General features: G+C 46.1%; 1 protein-coding gene across 1 annotated transcript in view; it reads left to right on the top strand.

Moving 5' to 3' along the window:
• The first annotated feature begins 307 nt into the window (after window positions 1-307).
• ntd5 (ntl-dependent gene 5) overlaps window positions 308-27,553 on the top strand; it is a 41,750-nt gene continuing 14,504 nt past the window's right edge. The window contains exons 1-6 of the mRNA XM_028821152.2: window positions 308-506; window positions 11,178-11,324; window positions 11,546-11,734; window positions 16,728-16,842; window positions 16,924-17,000; window positions 17,089-17,268. Of these exons, the coding sequence (XP_028676985.1) occupies window positions 434-506; window positions 11,178-11,324; window positions 11,546-11,734; window positions 16,728-16,842; window positions 16,924-17,000; window positions 17,089-17,268 (781 nt within the window). The 5' untranslated portion in view covers window positions 308-433. The remainder of the gene's footprint in view (window positions 507-11,177; window positions 11,325-11,545; window positions 11,735-16,727; window positions 16,843-16,923; window positions 17,001-17,088; window positions 17,269-27,553) is intronic.

Below are 27,553 nucleotides of genomic sequence, written 5' to 3'. Positions count from 1 at the left end.
CACATCAGGAGTGCTGGCACATGCCAAGGACGGGTGGTCTGCTTTGGCACAGGCTTTAGCTCCTTTTAAATCGCTTAATATTCAGCCTAAGTTTTGTAAAGTTTGGCCTGCTGTGCTCGCTTGTTGAATGAGAGGGTGGGTGGCTGGGTGTGTTGCTGGGGGGTTTCTTTCCTGATACTGCAGCCTGAGATCGTCTTGTTTTTTTTTTTTTTCTCCTACTGGGTGAAAGTTCACAAATGAGGGAAAGTGCAAGAATTCCTGCCTCGCAGTGCCAGACTCCCCCCACCACGAGAGATGGCATCCAGATGTTGACATGCTCCTGTGGAGCCCCCCTTCTCCCCACCCACTTCTTTGTATTCTTCCCTGCTGTTGAGTTGAGTTCATTCCACTGTTGTTGTTGCTGCCGCTGCCACCGCTCCTTGGAGAAGTCAGAATGGCGCGTCAACATTTGCTAGTCATCCTCAGCCTGTCGGCCTGGTGGTCCGGAGCCCTGCTGGCTGTCGAAGGTGAGTGTCTCTCCGCCGTTCTTGAGTAGCGTTTCCATCGTGCCGTCTCGCCGGGGCTTCCAACCGGACACATGCCTGTTGTTTGGATTGAGCACTGGCGGATGTTCTTATAGTCACGAGACCCCAGCAGAAGATGATTGCCTTGGAAGCGTTTGGAAAAAGTTATGTTCTGCTGGAGATGGAGACATTTATAAGATTACAGTCACATTGATTAACCGGTTAATGGAACGACGTGAAGTGCCCACCTTAACATTGTAACAGGATAAAAGCACAAGAAGGATGCAAACATCCTTTTCTTTTTAGGAGCATACACGTTTAAATTTTTCATGATATAATCTGTGTCCTCATCCATTTTTTTTAACCCCCCTGACACCCCCCCCGGGGGGTTTCTTAAGTCCATCCAAAGCAGTGGCATCTCACAGGGTAGCGCCAGAGGGGGATTACAGTGTCGGGGACCAAACACGTTAGTTCAGATGCTCTTCATCATCATCAGCGGGCCGTGACGCTGGACATTCAGTGCCATCTTGTGATTCCAGCACAGGTTTGTAGAATTTGGAACGAAGTTCACCTCCGTAATTCCGTAAGTCGCTAGGAAAAGAACGCCAGCAACACAGGATGTGTCATAAAGGTCAGTCCGAGGAAAACTGCTGGCGTCCTTTGATTCTGCCACGGCGGGGAAAAATCAAAGACTATGCTGCACTTGGTGTGAAGGACTTTTTGGATATTGAAAGTGTTGCTCCTTAAGGATCACTACCAGGACCCCCTACTCTTTAATTTACATAAATAATCTAGTGTGGCGGACGGTCGGGACCCATGCTCGGCCGGGACGCTCCTTTGACACTGAGTCCAAGGGAGCAGCCATGGGATGCACACTACGTCCCCTGGAATGCATGGGTTGCATCGGGGCCACAGGCGTGGGACTTCAGGGCTCAGCCTTGTTGGGCTCCGTGATCACCACCAGGAGGAGCTGCACGGCTTGACGAGCCCCCGTGGGCGGGAATGCAGGCCCACCCGAAAGTGCAGCCTAAATTAGGTTAATTATCACCTGAAGCACTTCTGGGTGGGCTACAAGAAGAGCCAGCAGCCACGACACCAGGCGCCAGAGTCGGGAGGAGGAGGAGGATGAGGATGACAACAAAGCTGCCTGGGAGGAGTGAAGGAAGAAGAGAGTGATTTTTTTTCAGTTGTGTGTTTTGGGACTGTGTAGGGTCTGTGCTGCCCCACAGCTGAAGAAAAATTAATCTTTTGTTTTTATTTTCACGTGCCTGCAGTGTCAGGTTGGCGCCAACCAAGCGCTTCCACCACACTGGCGTAGTCGGCAGGATTCATGAACGTCCTTGAGGCAGAGAGAGAGGTTAGGAGGCGCATTGCCGCACCCACCACATGACAAACCAACTCAGGATCCCAGATTAGGACCCAAGTGCGGCCATGCAACTGGTGACACCTCAGCACCACACCAGTTCAGATGGAGCAGAACCAGTGTGAGGTTTATTATGGTGGCTGAAGTGGTTGAGGCAGAGACCTGCATATTTTTTTGTGACGGGTCGGCGCCAACCAAGTGCTTCTGCCACGCTAGATAAAGAGTACATTTATTACTATAGCACATTTTCTTCCAGAGAGCGAACCCCAAAGTGCCTTACGAGATGCCTTTCTTTTCTTGTAACAATTTGGGGGACAAGTTCAATTAGGCAAGAATAATAATGAATAAGAAACGAAAAAATAAATCAATATGAGCTTACATAACAGAGATATATACCGTATATACTCGCCGATAAGTTCTCCTGCAGGCTTGATTTTACCGTATAATTTCTGGTATTTCATAATGTCGGTCATATAAGTCGAAGGTGGAAAACTCATGCTATTGGTCCAAGGGATTACGATATGCTAACGCCCACCTGAGAGAGTCACCACGCAGCACACGGCCTTTGTTTTCTATGTATTGTGCCTACGTGACCACACGGTAAGACCCGAGCGATTCTGAAGCGACGATGGCACTGTTTTGTGTTTTTTGTATCTCACACCCTCATACTCCTTTATCGTAAGAGCATCCCTTATCTACGATGGAGCGTTCAATCCAAACACAATATGGAGCTGGTTTTAAATTAAAAGTCGTTGAAGTAATGAGAGAAATTGGTAACTGCGCTGCTGCAACAAAATTCGATGCGTCTGTGAAACTGATGAGAGATTGGAGGAGGGACGAAAAAGAAATTAAGTGTCGCATTTTTGAACGGGCGGGGTCTGATTTTATGATCGATTTTTTAGGTTTCAAGACCCGACTTATACGCGAGTATATACGGTAATTAGTGCAAAAGTAGAGTCCAATATGTAATAACTAGCTGTGTAAGGCCGTGCTGTAAAAAGCCCGGGGTCCTAGAAACTATTGAAATTGTCAGACAAAGAATTGAAGTGTAGAGATGTCCGGTCATGGAAAGGAACTACTCTGGGGGTCTCTCTCCTAGGAGGATTCATTTTGCCGATGTGCTCGCCTCGCTTGTGTATTAGCAGCGGGAGGAAAAGTAAAAGGGATATCGATAGCCGATGTTAGCAGCTCAGCGACTTTGTCTTTCTTCGGAGGTTTCGTTTTGCCGATGTGCTCGCCTCGCTTGTGTTATTAGCGGCTAAGCGACTTTTCTGTTTCTTTACCCCGACTCCACCTCTCACTTCCGGGCCAGACAGACAGACAGACAGACTGACTGACTGACTGACTGACTGACTGACGGACAGACTTCCACGCATAGACGTTTATATATAAGATATCATATTCTAAGATCTGAAGGGGTTCAAGGCTAGAAGACCACCCGGACCCCACTGGGTATTCTGCCTAACACAGATGTCCTTAAGTCACTCCTCGTTGTTTATCAGGTTTTGTCACCCGCCTTCATTTGGGCATCACAGCTGCCTCGGTTGGGTGGTGGTGGTGACGTTTTAATCGGAAAAGCAAATTAATGAAGATCGCTAATCCCTGAAGAATATGATCATTCTGTGCCTGTACAGTCTGTTAGGAGTACAACTAAAAAGTAGCTGCGAGAAAGACAAATTAAAAAAGTGGGTTTTTAGGGTTCTTTTTTTATTCATTTGTATTAGCCTGAGGTATTTCAATTCGTAACATAATCCAAATTTTGGGAGCATAACAGCAGATGTCTGCCTCACGACTTCTTTTATGCTTCGCTCTTGGAATCATAAGCAGACCACCATTAGAAGATCTAAGGTGACGACTTGGAAAGTTGGGGGTCAGAGACTCCAAATTATAGGAAGGGCAAGGCTTTATGTTAATAGTATCTTAAAGTCAATTCTAATTCTAAACAACACGGGTAACCAGTGTAACGATGCTAGGACTGGTGTGATGTGCTCAGATTTTTTTTTTTCCGGTTGAGATTCTTGCTGCTGCATTCTGTGAACAAGCAGTGGGGGGCACAGAAGGACTCAAGAAACGTTCAAAATTCAACATGAGGTCATTTTGGAAGATTGAGGGGGATAGGACTGGTGAGCTTTGCTGGGCTGAATGACCCGTTCTCGTCAAATGTTTTTCTCATGTTCTAACTGAATGGACTCACCTAAGCTGGACAAGCCAGTCCAACTTTAAAGAAGAAGCATCATTTTATATTTATAACACTAGTTTAAATCTGAACTGGAGAATAAACCTGCCCAGTTACACCTTAGACTGTCCAGCCCTGTGACGACACATGGAAGGGGACTTGGAGAAGTCGTGCCTTTCAGTGGCTGCTGGTCCAGTCTGTCTAGTTAATGCCATACAGGAGTGAAGTTAATTTACACAGTAGCTACACTGACCTCTCAAGCTCCATGGAATTGACCTGACATGAAATCCCTCCTTACCTCTTAGCTATGCAGACCAGCTATGGAATTCCAGCCAGTCACCGCAGTTTATCTGTGTACCACTGAAAAGAAGAGCAAAGTTCCCTCGTCCAGAGTGACCTCAAGAAGAAGCTCATCCCATCCATCCATCCATCCATTTTCCAACCCGCTGAATCCGAACACAGGGTCACGGGGGTCTGCTGGAGCCAATCCCAGCCAACACAAGGCACAAGGCAGGAACCAATCCTGGGCAGGGTGCCAACCCACCGCAGGAAGCGCATCCCAGTTGGCCAAAAGTTAAAGAAAAAGACGACCCATCAGTGAAAGATAGGGAGTGATGCTGTGACGTCTGCAAGGATAGTGGATTATCGGGGGGATTTGTGAGACTTTACAAGTGTGTTACTAGTTTGGCCAACTCCTGTGACTTAGGATTACCACACACACACACACACACACAGGTCCTATTTACACAGTGTCACAGACGGCCGGGGTCTTTGTCGGACCGGGACGCCTCTTCACTGAGAGGACCGGGAGAGCAAGCGTAGGCAGAACAGTACCTCCCTCGGAACGCTAGATGCCAGCACCCCGGGTTGCAGCGGTGCCTCAGACTCCCACAGGGCTTCATGGGAGATGGAGTTGGATACAGCCCTGTTGGGATCCGAGGGCATTGCCAGGGGGTGTCGCAGCTGCTGCTGAGCCTTCTGGTGTTGCTGAGCTCACCAGTGTGTTCCTTATCTTTAAGAATCTACCAAATGGTGGACTTGACCACTCCTGGTGTTTCTGCTTCTCTCTGATGGGTTTGTTTTGTTTTCTCAGCCTAATGATGGCCTGTTTTTACTTGCGTGGACAGATCTTAAGACCTCATAGTTAGAGTTCACACACAGTGACAACTTCTAAAAGCAAATTCCGCACTTGGAATCAACTCCAGACCTTCTACCTGCTTAATAGTTAATGAAATAATGAGGGACCTGCGCACGCCTGGCTGTGGAACAGCATGTCAGTCAATTGTCCAAACACTTTTGAGCCCTTGGAAATGAGAGGACCATGTATAAAAATGGCTGTCATTCCTAAACGGCTCATATGGTATTTTCTGGTAAACCCCTTATCTTAAAGCTGAATGTCTACACTTCAATCATGTAATGATTGCTTTATTTCAACTCCTTTGTGGTGGCGTACAGAGCCAAAATTATGAAAAATTGTGTCACTGTTCAAATACTTATGGACCTAACTGTGACTGAATTGAAATGAAACACAAAACACGATTAATTGCATTGAAGAAACCTCTTTTCAGACGAGACTCTTGATATTTTCCTGCATTCATGTTACACTCACAAGCCTTCCAGGACCTGCTGCAGAGAAACATCCCCAAAGCCTGACACTGCCCACCACCATACCTCCAAGCTGTATGGAAATAAAATGAAATAGAAACAAAAAGGTACAACCGCAGCCTAACGAAACAAGTCCAGCACTATGGAAGTTGATTTGGATAGCTTCTGCTGGGCTGATCAATGAAGTGGAAAAGAAAGATTCCCAGTTAAAGCTCAGCCTGAAATGAAGAGAAGAAACACCTTTGCCGCGCTCACCATCTTGGCTATGGGGAGGTGAGTTGGATGAGAAGTCCCTCAGTCAGAATGACCTGCTCCATTATATAAAGAAGAAGCTGCACCTCATCTGGACAGGCTGGGATGAAACGGAAGAGGAGGAATATCTTCTAGGAATGCCCAATAAAACTGCTCAAAAAATGAGAGGAACCCTTTTTAATGAGAGTACAGCATCAAGTCAATGAAACTTCTGGGCTATTGATCTGGTCAGTGAAGTAGCAGAGGGGCTTGTTCATCAGTTTCAGCTGCTTTGGTGCACTAGAGGGGCAACAATGAGACGACCCTCAAAACACAAATTAATGGTTTAACAGGTGGATGGAGGACACTGACATTTTTCCCTCCTCCTCTGTTTTTTCACTCGTTTTGCATTGGTGTCACTACTGGTAGCAAGACGCCATACCTGGACCCTACAGAGCTGGCATAGGTAGTCCATCTTCTCCAGGATGGCAGGCACATCAATACGTGTCATTTCCAGAAGGTTTGCGGTGTCTCCCAGCACAGTCTCAAGGGCATGGAGGAGATTCCAGGAGACAGGCAGTTACTCTAGGAGAGCTGGACAAGGCCATAGAATGTCCTTAACCCATCAGCAGGTTCGGTATCTGCTCCTTTGGGCAAAGAGGAACAGGATGAGCACTGGCAGAGCCTACAAAATGACCTCCAGCAGGCAGGCAGGCCACTGGTGTGAATGTCTCTGACCAAACAATCAGAAACAGACTTCATGAGGGTGGCCTGAGGGCCTAGTCGTCCTCTAGTGGGCCCTGTGCTCACTGCCCGCCCGGCACCGTGGAGCTCGATTGGCATTTGCCATTGAATACCAGAATTGGCAGGTCCACCACTGGTGCCCTGTGCTTTTCACAGAGGAGAGCAGGTTCACCCTGAGCATGTGTGACAGACGTGAAAGGGTCTGGAGAAGCCGTGGAGAACGTTAGGCTGCCTGTAACATCGTTCAGCATGACCGGTCTGGTGGTGAGTCAGTGATGGTCTGGGGAGGCATGGAGGGACACACAGACCTCTAAGGCTAGACAACAGCACCTTGACTGCCATTAGGTATTGGGATGAAATCCTTGGACCTGTCGTCAGATCCTATGCTGGTGCAGTGGCTCCTGGGTTCCTCCTGGTGTACAACAATGCCGGCCTCATGTGGCGAGAGTATGCAGGCAGTTACTGGAGGATGAAGGTATTGATACCATTGACTGACCCCCACACTCACTCGCCTGACCTCAATCCAATAGAACACCTCTGGGTGGGACATTATGTTTGGGTCCATCTGATGCCTCAGACTATCCAGGAGCTCAGTGATGCCCTGGTCCAGATCTGGGAGGAGATCCCCCAGGATACCATCCATCGTCTCATTAGGAGCATGCACACCCGAACATTGTCAGACATGCTTACAAGCACGTGGGGGCCACACAAACTACTGATTATGATTTGGAGTTGCTGCAATGACATTTTGGCACAATGGACTCGCCTGCCTGCCTGCCACATCATTTTTTTCCCCCTTTGATTTCCGGGGTGTCTTTGAATTCCGCCCTCTGTACGTTGATCATTTTCATTTCCATCAAACAATGTGCCATCCTTTCGTTCCTAACACATCACCAGTCCACATCAGTAGAGACAGCTAGCAGGATTTTTTTCCCATTGAGATCTGATGTGTTTTCAAAGTGTGCCTTTAATTTTTTTGATCAGTTTATAAAGAAGAAGCTGCACCTCATCTGGACAGGCTGGGATGAAACGAAAAAGGAGGAATATCTCCCTGGAATATCCAATCAATAAAAATTCTTCACATTTATATTGCTCTTTTCTCATTACTCAAAGCGCTCTGCATGAGAACCCAAGAAGCAAACCCACGATCTCCTTACTGCATAGCTACCACTGCGCCACTGTGGTGTTATGGGTGCACAGCTCTTCCAGCAAAGGCCGTTTTGTTTTAAATAAATAATCGCCGCGCTCGCGGCTTAGCGAGGGGGCGTGGTGACTGTAGCGAGCCGCAGGGCGATCTGCGGTGTGGGCGTTTCTCACCTAAGTGCACAGGTGAGAGACTGCCCGCATCTGTGATCGTTCCTGTGGCTAATGGGCTGCAGCTGCCATGTCCTCTCCGCATATTTACAGAAGCGCGAGCCGGTTGAGGGTAGAGACAAGTAAAAGAGAAGGAAACGGAGGTGGCAGAAGGAAGGAAGCAGAAAGGAAGGCGGCAAGAAGGAGAAAGCCGGCGCGGATGAGCGCAGCTGTGTGGAAGCCTGGGTGTTAGGCCGACACCCAGGAGTCGTAGTAGTGGTCGCTCCCGCTGCGTGAACAAGTAGCGGGGGTGACCAGTGAAGGGCGACTGGCCGCGTAAGGCCAAGAAGGCAGCGGTAGTCGGGAGGCTTGGATGGAGGAGTCCCAGTGTGAGCGTCCTGGCCCATGGGTTAAAGCCAAGTCTCAATCGGGAGAGCGCAGGCCCGGCCTTAGGCATAGGCGAAATAGGCGACTGCCTAGGGCCCCGGATCGACGGCTGCCAGGCCCCCGGCCCGCCCCTCCCCTCGCAATGCATTCCAAAAGTTTCAAATATCCCAAAAAAGAAAAAATACAAAAAAACTAAGCTGGGCTTAGCTACATACCGCCACGTGGTGCCCAGTGGAAACAGTTCAAACTGGCTAAATTGTTGCAGCTAACTACTCCGGGCGAAAAAGGGACGCAGGGTGATGACCTCGTAACGTTACAAGAAAACGTCTCCTTGGTCTAATTTTCACGCATTTCACAGAGCTTCCAGGGGGGCCCTGCCCCCCTCAGGGGGCCCCTGGACCCCCCTTTCGCCTCGGGCCCCATAATACCCATACCATCCATCCATCCATTTTCCAACCCGCTGAATCTGAACACAGGGTCACGGGGGTCCGCTGGAGCCAATCCCAGCCAACACAGGGCACAAGGCAGGGAACCAATCCTGGGCAGGGTGCCAACCCACCGCAGGACACACACAAACACACCCACACACCAAGCACACACTAGGGCCAATTTAGAATCGCCAATCCACCTAACCTGCATGTCTTTGGACTGTGGGAGGAAACCGGAGCGCCCGGAGGAAACCCACGCAGACACGGGGAGAACATGCAAACTCCACGCAGGGCGGACCCGGGAAGCGAACCCAGGTCCCCAGATCTCCCAACTGCGAGGCAGCAGCGCTACCCACTGCGCCACCGTGCCGCCCTACCCATACCCCATACCATATTTATTTGTTGAGCGCTTAAAAACACAGCATTACAACTGACCAAAGCGCTGTACAATTAAAACAAGTGAGACTAAGAGCAAAAAGTTAAAAACAAACATTAAGAGAGAATTAGAACAGAGACTACTAAAAACAGGTCAGGGGACCCAATAAAATAAAGAAATGGCAAAAGGTAAGTGGAAAATGAAACAGGTTAAGAATTAAAAGCCAATGTGAAGAAGTGCGTTTTTAGGCGTGATTTGAAAGTGGCGACTGAAGCGGCTTGCCTAACCACGAAGGGTAGGGAGTTCCAGAGCCTGGGTGCACCGACGGAAAAAGCCCTTTCACCACGAGCTTTAAAACGTACCTTGGGAACGGTTAGGAGCAGCTGATCTGTGGATCTAAGAACACGAGGGGGATTGTGACGATGGAGCAAGACACTCAAGTAGGCAGGGGCTAGACCATTTAGTGCCTTATAGGTTAAGAGGAGTATCTTAAAATCGATTCTGAATCTAACCGGCAGCCAGTGTAGGGTTTTTAAAATCGGTGTAATGTGTTTGCTTCTGCTGCTTCCAGTTAGAAGCCTTGCAGCTGCATTTTGAACCAGTTGGAGTCTAGAAAGAGTGGCTTTAGTGATACCTTAGAGTAGTCAAGCCAGGACGTAATGAATGCATGGATTACTGATTCCAGGAGGTGGTTTGACAGAATAGGCTTGAGTTTGGCGATTCGCCTAAGATGGAAAAAGCAGGATTTTACTGTGCTGTTGACTTGAGCATCCATTTTCAGGAACAAATCCATTTTGGATTTTGGAAACAGACAAAGTTACTGGAGTGGGAAGAGAATCGAGGCCAAGGGGTGGAATCTGTTTGCAGTCAGGACTAAAAACAATGACCTCGGTTTTTGAATCGTTCAGGTGAAGGAAGTTTACAGCCAGCCAGTCCTTAATGTCCGATAGGCAGTCGAGAAGAGGTTGGAGTCAGTTGGCTTGAGGGAGAAATAAATTTGGCAGTCGTCAGCATATAGGTGATATGAAATTGCATCCATCCATCCATTCTCCAACCCGCTGAATCCGAACACAGGGTCACGGGGGCCGCTGGAGCCAATCCCAGCCAACACAGGGCACAAGGCAGGAACCAATCCTGGGCAGGGTGCCAACCCACCGCAGGACACACACAAACACACCCACACACCAAGCACACACTAGGGCCAATTTAGAATCACCAATCCACCTAACCTGCATGTCTTTGGACTGTGGGAGGAAACCGGAGTGCCCGGAGGAAACCCACGCAGACACGGGGAGAACATGCAAACTCCACGCAGGGAGGACCCGGGAAGCGAACCCAGGTCCCCAGGTCTCCCAACTGCGAGGCAGCAGCGCTACCCACTGTGCCACCGTGCCACCATGAAATTGCATGTTTTCTAAAAATTGCACCTAAAGGCAGGATGTAGATTGAAAAAAGTAGTGGCGCAAAAATGGAACCCTGGGGGACCCCACATGGGAGTGGGACTGATTCAGATGAAAAATCGTCTAACATGACTCTGAGAGTCCATAATACCTAAGACCGGGCCTGGAGAGCAGAACCGAAGCCAGGGGTCGGGGAGCATCCAGATCAGTCATGTGGAGAGAAGGCCAGCTGCAGAAAGGGCGACTCTCCTGTTGCGTGGCCCAGATGGGAGAAGCAGGAGAGCTGCCAGGTAAAAGACACCGGGCTTTAGATTGATTTTAAGGAGACTGCCTTCAGCATTGTTTTGTTTTAACTTCGTTTTAAAGGATTGTTCTAATTAATGAATTTAACCTCCACAACGTTTCTTTAATGGATTATTTATTTATTGAACTATGAACCCTTCACTGTTGCACTTTGGATTTGTTGTAAATAAAAGCACTTTTAAACCATCCCCTTGCTCATTGTTATTGCCTCACTGTCTAGTTCATCGGTGACATTACCGACGGTGTTGGGTTCAAGGGTTCCCTAACAGAAGAGGGAAGCATGGAGCCGAACCCGCATCGTCACAGCCACCTGCACAGAATACCTCAGCTTTAGTTCATGATGTCTTTATTTTCTTTCACACCTTTAGATTCAGAAGCCCAGCCGTGTCCAGAAAGGGTGCTGACCGATAGCAGGGAACGCCTGTGTCTAAAAGCCTGCACCCAAGATAGCGACTGTCCCAACAGGAGGAAATGTCTGTGTGACGGTGAATGTGGGCTCAGCTGCGTGGCTCCAGGTACATGTTTGGTTTTTCTCTTAGTTGGTTGGGAGCAGGCGCTGGTTTTACAGCCCGTTGCTGCACTCACCACACGACGAACCACCGGATTGGGACCCCAACTTCAGCCAATGACACTGGAACAGTGTGAGGTGTTTTTTTTTTTTTTTACGGTGGTCCTCTTATCAAATGTTCATAAATGTCATCTTCATCGTGACCTCTGTTCTTTTTCTTTTCTTTAGGACGGACCTGCCACTGGCCCCTCTCTATACCCCACGCCACCTCGAGCCTCCTCTCCAAGTTTCCGTCGTTCTCCGCCCAAGCAGAGGTGCGCTGTAACCCGGGCTTCAAGACAGCAGAGGGCGGGGCTCAGCTCATTATGCGTTGCCAAGGGGACCGCAAATGGAGCGTCCTGGAGCCGTACTGCCTAGGTGGGTGTGGCCTGACGGGCGCAGGACAAGCTGGGCTCACTGCTGGGTGCTGACTTGAAGTGTTAGCACAGCTGGGTGGGGAAGCCTGCTGCTCTTGTGTGCTTTTCCTTTTGTTATTTATTTATTTTTTTAACATTTTATTGAATTTATTAAAATCAAACAACATTCCATAAAAGCAAGTCAAATTTTACAAAACTAGGTTCAAGTCAAGTTGAACCCCACCCATGAGAAAGAGAAGTGAAACTTTAATAGTAGAAAAGATAAGTAAGTAAATCCTTTTGTTATTAATACTCGCTGAAGTGCCTGGCACTGCCCGGCTGTACAGTATTTGTAGAACAGGTTAAGGGGAAAAAAGCAAAGGTTTAGCTGCTTTTTAAAATGGTGGCCCTGTTGTTACTGCTAGCCATCATATCCGTCACCCACAATTCCTCCTTTTCAATGTCTCAGCTCTCGTGAGTCAAGAATTTGTGCTTTTTGGTTTCAATTGGATTCCAGCATCGCGGTAACTTCCTTGCTGGGTTGTAACCACAAACGCTGTCATGTCAAGTCTGACTTCCATTTTAGTTGAAGGTCAGGGCTGCTTAGAAATAGCATAGTGCTGGGGAGGCAGCATAAAGAAGAGGGACACCTCATGCCTGGACAAACTGGTGAGGAAGGCAGGCACGGAGCTGGATAGTTTGACATCCATGGCAGAGCGATGGGCGCTGAGCAGACTCCTGTCAATCATGGAGAATCCACTGCATCCACTGAACAGGATCATCTCCAGACAGAGGAGCAGCTTCAGCGACAGACTGCTGTCAATGTCCTGCTCCACTGACCAGTGGCATAGCTAGAGTTTGCGCCACTCGGGGCGGGGCTTCAATTTGCCACCCTCCAACGTATCTGAATATGTTAACTTATTTAAATAGAAAATTAAAATGACGTGGGTGGCACGGTGGCGCAGTGGGTAGCGCTGCTGCCTCGCAGTTGGGAGACATGGGGACCTGGGTTCGCTTCCCGGGTCCTCCCTGCGTGGAGTTTGCATGTTCTCCCCGTGTCTGCGTGGGTTTCCTCCGGGTGCTCCGGTTTCCTCCCACAGTCCAAAGACATGCAGGTTAGGTGGATTGGCGATTCTAAATTGGCCCTAGTGTGTGCTTGATGTGTGGGTGTGTTTGTGTGTGTCCTGCGGTGGGTTGGCACCCTGCCCGGGATTGGTTCCCTGCCTTGTGCCCTGTGTTGGCTGGGATTGGCTCCAGCAGACCCCCGTGACCCTGTGTTCGGATTCAGCGGGTTGGAAAATGGATGGATGGATTAAAATGACGTACAGAGAAAAATTAAGATACATTTTGCATAGATTTATTTATATACAGAGAAACAGCAATATTTTTTTCACATATAATTATTTATAAGCATCAACTAGACAAGAATATAGTACAGACGCACTGATAAGTTGTGTTCTGATTATTAGTTTAATATAATTACGCTGCGAAAACCAGAACCGGTGTGGTGTACAAGTGATAGGTGGGGATGAGCAAGAACTCATTCGGATTGATAACGAAATGAAATTATACATTGTGAATTAGTTGTTTATCTTCCTAGAAATTATTATCGGTGTAATGTTTCTGTTTATTTTTGTTATTGCCTCATAAATTTCATCTGGCGTGTCTGATGCCGTCACAGAAGGACCGTCTGAAAATGATTTTTGAAGCATTTGTCGATGAAAATCAGAGAATTTGACTTTTTTTCATTCATGAGTGATATTTTTCCGAACCCTGCTGCTTACACGTGAAGTGTTCTGAGCCTTTTGGCCAATAATGCCACCCCCCAAAAATGTGCTGCCCGGGGTGGACCGCCCCCTCCACCCGCCCCTAGCTACACCACTGCCACTGACAGACTGAGGAGATCGTTCCTCCCCCACACTATGCGACTCTTCAATTCCACCCGGGGGGGGGGGGTAAACGTTAACATTATTCAAAGTTATTGTCTGTTATACCTGCATTGTTATCACTCTTTAATTTAATATTGTCTTTATCAGTATGCTGCTGCTGGAGTAGGGGAATTTCCCCTTGGGATTAATAAAGTATCTATCTATCTATCTATCTATCTATCTATCTATCTATCTATCTATCTATCTATCTATCTATCTATCTATCTATCTATCTATCTATCTATCTATCTATCTATCTATCTATCTATCTATCTATCTATCTATCTATCTAATAGTGTCCTTCATATCTATCTATCTATCGGTCGGTGGTGTCGATAGCAAAGAATTTGGATACATAAAATCGAAGGACCCCCCAACCCCTTCCTGGACATATTTCAGAGTGGTAGAATTGGTAGAACATCATCACACAACTTCCCCTTTGGAAATTTTACAATGATAAAGTATGCATGGAAGTGTAAATAGCAGGGAAAAGGGAGCCTCTTCTTCACTAATAATGTGAGAAACAGCACAAAATAGTGTGATAAATTTTAAATGTAGCCCAAAAAACCACAACCATTTTTTTTTCTGGCAAATACTGATTAAAACAGGGATGGGCAATGTCAGGCCTGGAGGGCCGCAGTGGCTGCAGGTTTTCATTCCAACCCAATTGCTTAATTAGAAACCAATGCTGATCTCAGACCTTATTTAATGTTATGGCTTGTTAGTCTGCAACGTGTTCTTAGATCGTAGATTTTTTCCTTTCCAAGGTCATCATTGAAATGATTTGAAGCCTAAAATGGATCATTTTCAGTCTGTCACATTTTTCTCTTAAGTTTTTTTATTAAACCAAAAAGTTTAAACAAGTTAGATGAAGAACTGCCGGCTCCTTTGTCGTTCACATCTTACTGCTAATAAGGAGCCTTTAAAAACAGTGAATGAAGCTCTTAAGACTGAAATAAGCCATTAAGTGTGAGGAACCTTAACAAGTGAGACCACTAAATTGAAGCATCAAAATCTTACTTGAGCAATAAGAGCTTTATTAGCGATAAACAGAAACCTGCAGCCACAGCAGGCCCTCCATGACCGACACTGCCCACCCCTGGTTTAAAAACAGCCCAAATAGGTGGGAAAAACCACGGAGCTGGCAATATTGTTCAAGGTGGACAGTTTGTAATTGGATTTTTCACTTGCAGGGCTCTCACTAGGACTCCCAGGGTCACAATTTTCCATTCTAAAGTAGTCTATCTGTCTGTATGGTCCTAGACAGCAATTGGGCAAAATTTGTTCCAGATTGACCAAAAGGTGTAAGATTGTATAGGAGACAGACAAACAGACGTACATTCTGTATATCACTCTATTATAAAATAAAATCCTAAGATGATAGATAGATATGAAAGGCACTATATGATAGATAGATAGATAGATAGATAGATAGATAGATAGATAGATAGATAGATAGATAGATAGATAGATAGATAGATAGATAGATAGATAGATAGATAGATAGATAGATAGATAGGAAAGGCTCTATATGATAGATAGCAGTGGCGGGCCATCAGGTCCTGCAAGGCCTTCTCTGCTGGCCTAAAAAAATATCTGAATCACAAACTGATGTTAATTATATTTTGTCCATGAATACTTTTTAAATAATTCCAAATAGTCTGTCTGCTTCCTTTCATAGCTTTTCCGATGGTTGTGCTGCGCCTGCTTCCAGACATGTATTTTCGTATTAAAGCATTTAACCAATCACATTTCAGCCATCATTTGTTGCCAGGCAGGGTCAAAGTCAAAGAAGTCTGCCAGGAGGCCTTCACAATCCGTTCTGCAGGCCCTCTAACACAAAATAGATGTCGATTAAACCGTTGCTTCAACCAATCAGATTTTGAGATGGTTTCACTAGGGCCCTCTAGCAGGCGTACGGCAACGTCACCGTATTCAGACCCGTTGATTGGATAGGATGGAGTAATATAAAAATCTGAATGAGAGCATCATGGGGCAGCTGTACACATTGGTATGTTCGGCGGTGACCATTCCCGTGTCCACTGCTTCTGTCGAGCGGACATTTTCAGCCCTAAAGCGAATTAAAACTTATGCCAGAAATACGACAGGGCAGGTTCGACTTTCAGCATTAGCTTGGATGCCTTAGAAAGTTGGGAGTTGGGACCTACCAGTAGCACTTCAGTTTTATTGGCATTAAGTTTGAGAAAGTGATTTTCCATCCATTGCTTAAGATCAGTGATGCAGTCTGAGTGTGCTGTGAGGTGAATCTGTAGTGGAGTCTGCACTAAGATATAACTGGATATCGTCTGCATAACAGTGGAAGTTAAGGATGTATCTGTGAATAATCTGACCCAATGGAAGGATATACAGTAAAGTAGAAAAAGTAATGGCCCAAGGACTGAACCCTGAGGGGCACCACGCGACACGGGTGAGGTGAAGGATTTCTATCGGCTGAGTGTGACAAACTGGTGCCTATTAGAAAGATACGATGTGAGCCATTGAAGGGCTAAGCCAGAGATGCCTACAGCAGAGAGACGTGACAGGAGGATTTCAGGTTTAACAGTCTCAAATGCTGCACTTAAGTCAAGAAGGAGGAGAATATTAAGGGAACTGCAATCTGCAGACTGGAGAAGATCATTGACTACACGGAGAAGAGCTGTCTGTGTGCTGTGCTGTGCACGAAAGCCAGACTGAAAAGCCTCATAGAGTGTACTGTCTAGAAGAAAAGCATGGAGTTGTGTAGCAACCACGCGTTCCATCACCTTAGCCAAAAAAACCCATCTTAGCCAACTGAAATGCAGATGGGAGTTTGCTTCTGGGTAAGAGATCAGCCTTGGCGAGGAGGGCAGGCCAGACGGTTAGAGATTTATTGGCCAGGTGAGCGGAGGGTGAAATATGAGGCTGCCAGCTACTAACTCCACTCATTCAACAACCCCAAGCTGTAAAAAATAAAATACAAGATATACTTCAATTGTTGTGCTGCATTTGCTCGTTATGGAAAGTCGTGATATGAATTAACTATATAAATGTAATGAATTATTATTATTATTATTATTATTAATTGTCGTTTATTTGTTCCCAATACAGCAGAAGCAACGATTCCATCTATCAGCTGCCCAAACCCGGGCCGACTGGAGCACGGCTACATCAGCGGCAGTCTTCTTACTGTGGGTGCCGTCATCCAGTATTCCTGCAACCCTGGGTAAGAGTGACCCTGAGAGGAACAATGGGGGGCTCCAAGTGTCTGTGTGAGGAGTGACATCACAAGCTTCTGTCTTTACAGGTATCAGCTGGAGGGCACCTCAGAAAACGTCTGCCTAGAAAATGGCACCTGGAAGTGGGAGCCGCCACAGTGCCTACGTGAGACTGTGTTTGTAACGCTTCACCCTGAAACCCCCCCCCACTCCTCGCTCATAGTCTGATGCTGCCTGTCCCCTCTCTCCCCCAGAGGTCTACTGTCCGCCCCCTCTGGAGATTTCTCAGGGCTACTTGGTCGCAGTTCAGAAAAGGCAGTACGAAGCTGGCGAGGTCATCTATTATCTGTGCAAGAAGGGATTTCTTCTGGATGGTCCCAACAGAGTAACATGCCAGCTAAACGGCAACTGGAGTCAGACGCCTTTTTGTAGAGGTAAGGGGAAGTCCGGTGGGGGTCTTCATTACTTGTGTGACAGATAGTGGCTTCGTCCACCTCTTGAACCCTCAGGTACCACTCTGAACACCAGGTAAAAGTATAAATATTCTTTATTTTATAAGAATACCGTGCACAAAGCACTCTCCACACCACACTCATAAACACAATAATTCTCTCACTAACCAATCCTGCTTGCCCAGACACTTTGCCACCCTACCTCCCAGCTTAGCTCAGTGTACTGGGCTTCCCAGAGTCCTTTTATACACCCTGACCCGGAGGTGTTCCCGTTCAACAGTCCACAGTTCCTTTTCCCTTCCGGGTCAGGGTAAACAGTCCTTTTCTTCAACCCGGGGGCACGTCGTTTCTTCCTGTCACGTGACCGTGATGTACTCCCGGGTTATAGGGCACATGCGAGCCTACGAGCCCCCCTACAGCGACGCCTGGTGGCCCCCACGGTATCTAGCAGGGCTGTGTATAAAAACTACATAGTCCATGAGGCCCTGTTGGAACTTGGGGCATGTCCATGCTGCTGGGAGAGCTCCTCCTGGCGGCCTGGGGGTGAGGGCCGGAGAAAGAAGCCGGCAATCCACCACACTTGTTTACTGGTCAGCGTACTGGGACTGCCTGCACCGTACAGTGGTTTCAGAAAGTATTCAGACCCCTCCACTTATAGCACACTGTCTCGTGTGGTAGAAGTAATTTTAAATATATAGATTTGCCATTTTGCCCGAAAACACGTTTTTAGAAAGACTTGCAAATGTATTAATAATCAAAAACTGAAATGTCCTCTTCTTATAAGTACTTTGGAGAAGCCCCTTTGGCAGTAGTTCTGGCTTTGCTGGTTCTCTCTCGGCTGGACTATTGTAGCTCCGTCCCGGTGGGGCTATCAGGCCTCTCCAGCTGCTCCACGTGTTCTCTGTTCCTCCTTTCACTTTTACTGCTTTGGTTTAAGTTTAGGTTTATTTGTCATATATAGGTTAACACAGGGTCAACATACAATGAAATGTGTATGACGAGAAAAACAAGTCACTCGGCCTAGATCTAATAAAGCTAAAAAAATAATTAAAAAAATTACAAGTTAAAAATAGACAAGCCATATAAAATTAAATATGTACGTTTTAAAAGAAGTTATAGAGCAATATGAGTTGAATGAGCAGCAAGTACAAATGACAGTTATTGCACAGATAATGTTTTATAAGTACAGATGCATATTCCATAAAGTGCAGATGCAAGTTCCAGTCAGTATTCCGAGTGTGTGCAGGTACAGTTTGTGTGTGAGTAGTGCAATGTAGATGTAATGTAATGTAGGTGTCATGTAAGTGTATGTAAGTGTTCAGGTGTTGCTGTTGAGGAGTCGAATGGCCTGGTGGTAAAAGCTGTTCTTAAGTCTTGTAGTCCGAGCAGCCAGACTCCTGTATCGTCTGCCAGACGGTAACAAGGAAAACAGCTGGCGTGCTGGATGGCTGTGGTCCTTTATGATGCTGCTTGTCTTACGCAAGCACCGATGGAGGTAAATGTCTTCAATGGCAGGAAGACTCTTGCCCGTGATGTGCTCTGCTGCCTTCACCACTCTCTGTTGTGATTTCCGGCTGCTGGCAGAGCAGCTCCCATACCAGATGGTAATGCAGCCCGTCAGCAGACTCTCGACCAAACTCCTGTAAAAGTTTGAGGTGATGTTGGCATTCATGCCAAATTTCCTCAGCCTCCTCAGGAAGTAGAGCCGCTGGCGAGCTTTCTTAACCACAGTGTCTATGTGAAGGGTCCACAAGAGATCCTCGGTGATGTTTACTCCGAGGAACTTGAAGCTGTTAGCCCTTTCAACTTCTACACCGCTGATGTAGATGGCCTGGTGTTCTCTGCCTTGCTGTTTCCGATAGTCCACGATCATCTCCTTGGTTTTGCTGACGTTAAGAGACAAGTTGTTATCCAGGCACCAATTACTCAGTGCCAGCGCCTCCTCTCTGTAGGCCGTCTCATCGTTGTCAGTGATGAGGCCTATGATGGTTGTGTCGTCTGCAAACTTGATGATGGTGTTTGTGCCGTGTTTTGCAACACAGTTATGGGTGAACAAGGAATACAAGAGGGGGCTAAGCACACAGCCCTGCGGAGCTCCTGTGTTTAAAATGAGTGTTGAAGACGTGTGTTTGCCGACTCTCACCACTTGGGGCCTGTTTGTGAGGAAAGAGAAAATCCATCTGCAGATGGTCGTCCCCAACCCAAGGTCGTCAAGCTTGGTTGTCTGGTTGCCATGCTGCAGATTAAAACCCTTGTTCTGACGTACGGTTCTCTGACTGGTTCTGCAGCTCAGTATTTCCAGGCTTTGGTCTCTCCATATGTCCCTTCCAGAAGTTTCCATTCTGCCTCTGCCTCTCTGCTGGCCATCCTTCTTCTTGCTGGACGTACTGAGGCTGTTCAGTGCTTCTCCCTTTTTACACTAAAGCTGTTAAAAGTTCTGCTTTTGTTTCTTCAAACTGCACCCAGTTTCCTTATGTTTAGGTGTCTTTTATATTCTGTGACCTATAGGGGGCATAGCAGTGCCCCAAACCCCCCAAACACAAGTACACCACACAATCCCAGGTGCAAACAGGCCCTTAACCTGCATTTGCTCTGTCCTGGGTATGACGTTAATTTGCACCCAGTCCCACAAGCAGGTCCTCCAATTCACAGGGAAAATTCTGGGGTTGGTGGCAGGATTGGCGCTCCAACTACCATAAAAAAAAAAAAAATTCACACTGTCCCATTGTGGTGCTGAGGTGTCACTTGCTGCACTCGTGTCCCAATCCTCCCCACAAAAGTACAATACAGAATATCTTCTTGTCTCCTTTCACACTTCCCATGCGGTCTCATCCGCTCTCCTCCCGACTCTGAGGCCTCGTCCACACGTACCCGGGTGTTTTTTAAAACGGGTGTTTACCTCCTTCGTTTTTTAAGAAAATCCCGTCCAAATGCACGCTGATGGTTATAAAATCTTCATCCACATGAAAATGCAAAAATCCTCCGTCAAGAGTATGGATAACACAGCACAGATAACAAAGGAAAGTCATTTAGATTAATGGCCATCACCCTCTTCAACATGGAATTTACAAAAATATGGGCGTCATGAACCCTACCCGGCCGTTTCACTAAATGAACACTTGTAATCACAGGTGGCCTGTATGTTAAGAGAAAACGTCTCCTTTCTGTTCAAATAATCCATGGAATTTGTGGATGGCTGCTGTTTTGTCTTGGCAGTGTAATATTTTACTCTCCTTTCCCCTTTTATATTATTAATATGTAGCTTTTGTCAGAATGCCTCAAATCTCACAGACTTAGCACTCTTTATAAGGTATTGTACTTTAGAACTTCTCTCCACCTTCCCTTCTACAGTTATAACCTCAGGCAATTACAGAGAGTAAAAGACAAGCAGGACTTAAGTTACAACTTTAAATAATGTATTATTGATAATATTCATAAATAATAACAATAAGCAAAGTACATCTGAACACTGGCAACCATACAACCTGATAAATGCTGATGTGTAGTTTCAGGTGGCACACAGACTTGTTAGTTACTTTAAATGTCTCCAGTTAAGGCCTCATTTTTGGTCATCTTTCTCCCGGACAGGCCGCATGCCTGTCTCAATATGACTGCCGAGCTTTGCTCTCCATTGTGTTGTCCTTTTCAGTTCATGGTGTGTGAGATGCTCCTTCATCAGCTGGTGAGATAGAGAGGGGTAAAGTAAGCAAATTTGCAGATTCTCTGTCCAAACCCTACAACTAATAGGGTGTCATGGTACTTAAAGACTTCAGGCAACTTCAGACCAATGGGGGCACACAATACCTTTCACACCTGCCCCCAAAATCATTTGTTGAGCGGATGCTTGCCAGGTAGGTCATTTGGCTTTCCTGTGGGGGTTGATTGAGAGAGCCCTGCAGAGAATCACTGGCCACACTGGTTTGAGGTGCTTCTCCCAAACCAAAGAGGCTCAGTCCTAAAAGGGGGTGGGGGTACCTAAGCATACAAATAAAGACATACAAAATATTTATCAACTTATATGCAAAAGTTCACACCACAACAGCTGCTTTACAGGTGCTGGTCATAAAATTAGAATATCATGACAAAGTTGATTTATTTCAGTAATTCCATTCAAAAAGTGAAACTTGTATATTAGATTCATTCATTACACACAGACTGATGTATTTCAAATGTTTATTTCTTTTAATGTTGATGATTATAACTGACAACTAATGAAAGTCCCAAATTCAGTATCTCGGAAAATTAGAATATCAATTAAGACCAATGCAAAAAAAGGATTTTTAGAAATGTTGGCCAACTGAAAGGTATGAACATGAAAAGTATGAGCATGTAGAGCACTCAATATTTAGTTGGGGCTCCTTTGGCCTGGATTACTGCAGCAATGCGGCGTGGCATGGAGTCGATCAGTCTGTGGCACTGCTCAGGTGTTATGAGAGCCCATGTTGCTCTGATAGTGGCCTTCAGCTCTTCTGAATTGCTGGCTCTGGTGTATTGCATCTTCCTCTTCACAATACCCCATAGATTTTCTATGGGGTTAAGGTCAGGCGAGTTTGCTGGCCAATCAAGAACAGGGATACCATGGTCCTTAAACCAGGTACTGGTAGCTTTGGCACTGTGTGCAGGTGCCAGGTCCTGTTGGAAAATGAAATCTGCATCTCCATAAAGTTCGTCAGCAGCAGGAAGCATGAAGTGCTCTAAAACTTCCTGGTAGACGGCTGCGTTGACCTTGGACCTCAGAAAACACAATGGACCAACACCAGCAGATGACATGGCACCCCAAACCATCACTGACTGTGGAAACTTTACACTGGACCTCACGCAACGTGGATTCTGTGCCTCTCCTCTCTTCCTCCAGACTCTGGGACCTTGATTTCCAAAGGAAATGCAAAATTTACTTTCATCAGAGAACATAACTTTGGACCACTCAGCAGCAGTCCAAAGGCGAGACACTTCTGACGCTGTCTCTTGTTCAAGAGTGGCTTGACACAAGGAATGCGACAGCTGAAACCCATGTCTTGCACACGTCTGTGCCTGGTGGTTCTTGAAGCACTGACTCCAGCTGCAGTCCACTCTTTGTGAATCTCCCCCACATTTTTGAATGGGTTTTGTTTCCCAGTCCTCTCCAGGGTGCGGTTATCCCTATTGCTTGTCCACTTTTTTCTACCACATCTTGTCCTTCCCTTCGCCTCTCTATTAATGTGCTTGGACACAGAGCTCTGTGAACAGCCAGCCTCTTTAGCAATGACCTTTTGTGTCTTGCCCTCCTTGTGCAAGGTGTCAATGGTCATCTTTTGGACAACTGTCCACTCAGCAGTCTTCCCCATGATTGTGTAGCCTACAGAACTCGACTGAGAGGCCATTTAAAGGCTTTTGAGTTAATTAGCTGATTAGAGTGTGGCACCAGGTGTCTTCAATATTGAACCTTTACACAATATTCTAATTTTCCGAGATACTGAATTTGGGACTTTCATTAGTTGTCAGTTATAATCATCAACATTAAAAGAAATAAACATTTGAAATACATCAGTCTGTGTGTAATGAATGAATCTAATATACAAGTTTCACTTTTTGAATGGAATTACTGAAATAAATCAACTTTGTCATGATATTCTAATTTTATGACCAGCACCTGTACTTCTACGTGAGCCCATATCCATGGCACAGATGAACTGAGGGAGGCCATGGGCTTGGTGAAACCATCCTCTGCTTTGGACTCAGTGATTGTACGTACACAGGGGGCCCAAGTAGGCTGTAGTTGCTTCACATGCTCACCTTACTATTTTAAAAAGCACCTGTCTTGACAACCCAAAGGTGTTTGCTGTCTTGTGCAATCTCCTCTCGTCTGCTAAATAGTAGGGTGTGTCGGCAACTCTTTTGACTGGCGACCTCATTACGGTGGTCTTTCCTTGGGTGTGCGGGTGAAGCAGCTCACTTGAAGACAACAGTGATGTCCTTGACAAACGAAAATTCTCTTGTCATTCTTCATTCTCAAAGTTGTCCCACCAACTAGAGTCTTGTCCAAAGCTGGCAACACTGGTGGCTGGCTCTGTGTCGTTGGAGTGTTCGATGTAGCAGAGACGTAACGCATTGTGATGCCTCTGTTGATCAAAATAGTCAGTCAGTCATTTTCCAACCCGCTATATCCTAACTACAGGGTTTGCTGGAGCCAATCCCAGGGCACAAGACAGGAACAAACCCCGGGCAGGGTGCCAGCCCACCGCAGGGCACACACACACCAAGCACACACACTAGGGACAAGTTAGGATCGCCAATGCACCTAACCTGCATGTCTTTGGACTGTGGGAGGAAACCCAGGCAGACACGGGGAGAACATGCAAACTCCACGCAGGGAGGACCTGGGAAGAGAACCCAGGTCTCTGTACTGTGAAGCAGCAGTGCTACCACTGCACCACCGTGCCGCCGTGCTCAAAATAGTGATAAAGTAATTGTATGTTTCAGTATAAATATGTATAAAGTCCCATTAACAAAGTTAACACAAGCACTACTATCACTACGCCCGCCATTGCACAAAGATGCCGCATGTAAACAAAGCAGATAATGGTGGATACACTGATGCTACAAGGCAAAAACTCAATCTTCATTGTTTACACGTAATCTACACCCTGGCAGGAGTTACTCACAAAGTACCTAAAATGGTGTTTGCGTGTGGACGAAAGACCAAACCTCATACAAAAAGCAACATTTTAAAAGATACCTGGGTACATATGGACTGTACCCGACTCCCCATACAGGGACCCGGGGGTAGATCCAGTGCCACCACATCACATCCAGGAAGCGCTTTTGCATCAGGAGGAAATTCTTTAAACTGGGGGCGGTTTGTTCCTGCAGCTCCCCCTGGTGGCAACCATGATTTACAACAGGGCTGTCTCACTGGACTACAATTCCCAGCCTGCCCTGCAGTTATCCATGCAGGCACCGTAGCCCAGGAAGACTGCCACCTATTGTATCAGGGGAGTAAATAGCCCATGTGATTTGTCTCCACCTGTCCTTCCCTTAACCTTGGAACCTTGGTCCATCCTGACCGGAATGCCAGCCCATGCCAGGTGTCCATGACAATTCATTTAATATTTCGGGAACTGCTTAGCGTCTCCTACAGGACAGCTGCTGTTGCACTGATAAAGGCTTTAGGACACTGATTTGTGTGTATATCCAGCTGCACGTTTAATGATATGGTTGAAGGTGGACTCCCTCTTGTTCATTTCTTTTTATCTTTTCTCGGTTGCTTTTGATGCTTGCACCTTCTATTCACTTGTGCATGTATCATAACTTTCTTTGTAATTCACCTTTTAACAACAACTTGGAAGATGTGATGCGCTGAGCTGTGTAGATCTATGCGAGAGAACACTCATACATGTGGAGAGTCCATCTTGTCTTTATCTGGACATGCAGTGCTCATGGCAGTCAGATTGTAATGCCAGGTGTAAATGTAATCCAGCTAAACTATATATGGATACACTCAAGATAGGAAACACGCTTTAAAAGGGGGGTCTTTGAGAAAACTACACGTCATTGCAGGCCTTATGTAACAAGTTTTTTATATTGAGAAAGTGGGCCATAAGTTTGATGACTTGGAGCCCCCAAGCTCTAAAGATCTCCAAGGCATGTAATCCCTAAAATGCCCACTAGAGGGGGAAAGCTAAGAAACTTTATACAGTGTATAAAAATATTTATTCTTCATAAGAAAAAATGATCTGTAGCAGCTATAAAGCTCCAAAGTGCACAAAAGGCATTCAATTCCCGTTAAAGGCAAATCCAAAAGCAAACAAACTTCCAATACGAAATCCCAGGAATAGTCGGGGATTGGGGGGAAACCAAACAAACAGTAAATCACTAAGCACAAGCAAAACACAAGAGCTCACCACTCTCAAGTACATTTAAAATGAACCGCCAGGAACTGTGGGAGACCCTCTGGATTTATAGGGAGGAGAGCAGGTGATTGGCAGGTGGCCCCGCCTCTTGGGGGACCTCCCACAAAACACACAGGACATAACACAGATTAAGAAAGTCCAACATACAATTAACAGAAGTCACTTTAACTTAATAAAGGGCATGACGCATGGATCTGAACCCCAGTTTAGTGATTTAAGTATTTTGTCAGAATTTTGTAATTATTTTCAGTCATCTTGCGACTCCCCTGGAAGTTTACAGGCGTCTCTATTAGGGCGCAGCCCCCAGTGGTTCTCCTACTCCATCCTGGGGACCCCATCTCACTGCAGGTGTTTGTTCCAGCCAGCTTCTGTTTTTGATTGGACCCCCAGAGTAATTAAGTTATTTTAGGGTCAATGAAGTAATTATAAAACTTAGTTTGGTACATTCTTACTGGAATGTACTAAGCATTTGTGTATGTTGGGGGTAATTTAGTGTTTTTTTTTAATCTTGGCTTTTAAGATTTCCATAATCATAATTTTCATTCTGTGTTTCCTGGTGTCCTTGTTATTGCTTTGCAACCCCCATCCATTACCCCACACACCATTACCTTTCTTCTATAGATTCGTCAAAAATTTCGATTTCCGGTTTTTGACGGATCTCAACATTTTATGGTACCCTATTATGGAAAACATTGATATCTCGATGATGGGTGTGTGTCTGTCTCTGTGTGTGTCACAGTTTCTTGAGGACAGTCTAGAGCTAAAACGACTAGATGGAAAAATCCCAAACTTGAAACTTAAGCCTGTTATGAGATGATGTTATGCTGATCAGTTTTTGAGGCAAGTCGTGTAAGCGAAAGAGACACTCGAGAGGAACCCTCAAATACTGTAATTTTGAAGTTAATTATGAATTCTTCTCGTCAACTGCTATAGTAATGACCTATTTTATGATCAGAAAGATCAGGATCAGAGTGGTAAATAATTACTGAAATGTTATAGAATAGTCAGATAACTTGGATCCTAGTGCACAAAGCCTCCTGATGCTCACATTTGAATATTTTTTTCTGTTATTTACTAATGAGCATGTTGGCGGGCCTGTAGCCTTTCATCATTCATCGTCATTTGCCGGGTATCTGCCTTGCTTGTTGTTAATTGTCATTATTAGGATAGAATTAAGGGCGTGAATTACACAAAATATGGCAAGTTATTAAGAAAACAACACAAAGAGAGATATGCACTTAAACCTATGGCAAAAATACAAATACCTGTAAATGTCTACTGCACTTTTCTGAATGCAGAATAAGAGAAAAGAATAAAAATGAAAATGAACTGAGAACGGCTCACCGATTGCCAAACTGGTTTGGCACAGGGGGTCTCCAGGACTGAGTTTGAGAAGCACTCCACTAGACCAATGTGGCTCGGTGTAGAAACAGAGAAAATCTCCAAAAGTGACTCCTCAGTTTCATGAAACAGGACCACATTGTATAGAAGAAATAAGGATTTTAAAAATTTTGTGTGAACAGCTTTGGGTAGATGCTACCAATTATCCAACTTCAGTCACTGGTCTTTCACAGGGTGACACTCAAGGGAACTGATGACACACCCCACAAGATCTATCCATTCATCCATTTTCTGCCACTTACCTGGTTCCAGATCATGAGGGCAGCAGTCTAAGCAATGAAACTCCGACATCCATTTTCCACTGCACCTCCTCCAACTCCTCTGGGGGGATACTGAGGTGTTTCCAAGCCAGAATCTCTTCCTCATGTTCTGGGTCATCTCCGTGGTCTCCTCCCAGTTGGACATTCCCAAAGCACAACACCAAGGAGGCGTCCTCATCAGATACCTGAACCACCTCAACTGGCTCCTTTCGATGTGAAGGAGCAGCAGCTCTTCTCTGCGCTCCTCTAGAATGTCTATGATTCCCACCCAATCTCTATGGCTGAGTCCAGACACCCTGCGAAGGAAGCTCATTTCTGCCTCTTGTATCTGTGATCTAATTCTTTCAGTCACTGCCCAAATCTCGTGACCATAGTTGAGGGTATGAACACCGATCAACTGGTAAATCAAGAGGTTTGCTATTTTGAATCAGCTCCGTTTTCACCACGACGACTGATCGGTACAACATCCACATGACTGCGGACGCCACTCCAATCCTATTGTTCATCTCCCTCTCCCAACATACTGAGATACTTAAACTTCTTTGCTTGAGGCATCACCCCATCCCCAACCCAAAAGGGCACTCCACCCTTTTCCAACTGAGAACCATAACCTTAGACTTAGAGGGGCTGATCCTAATCCTGGCCATTTTTACACTCAGCCACAAATTGCCCCAGTGTGGGTCTAATGTCACACCCTGTAACAACCAACAGGACCAC

This window comes from Erpetoichthys calabaricus, chromosome 16 (assembly GCF_900747795.2).
Source record: "Erpetoichthys calabaricus chromosome 16, fErpCal1.3, whole genome shotgun sequence".
NCBI lineage: Eukaryota > Metazoa > Chordata > Cladistia > Polypteriformes > Polypteridae > Erpetoichthys > Erpetoichthys calabaricus.
This window is presented reverse-complemented; position numbering and strand designations above follow the sequence as displayed.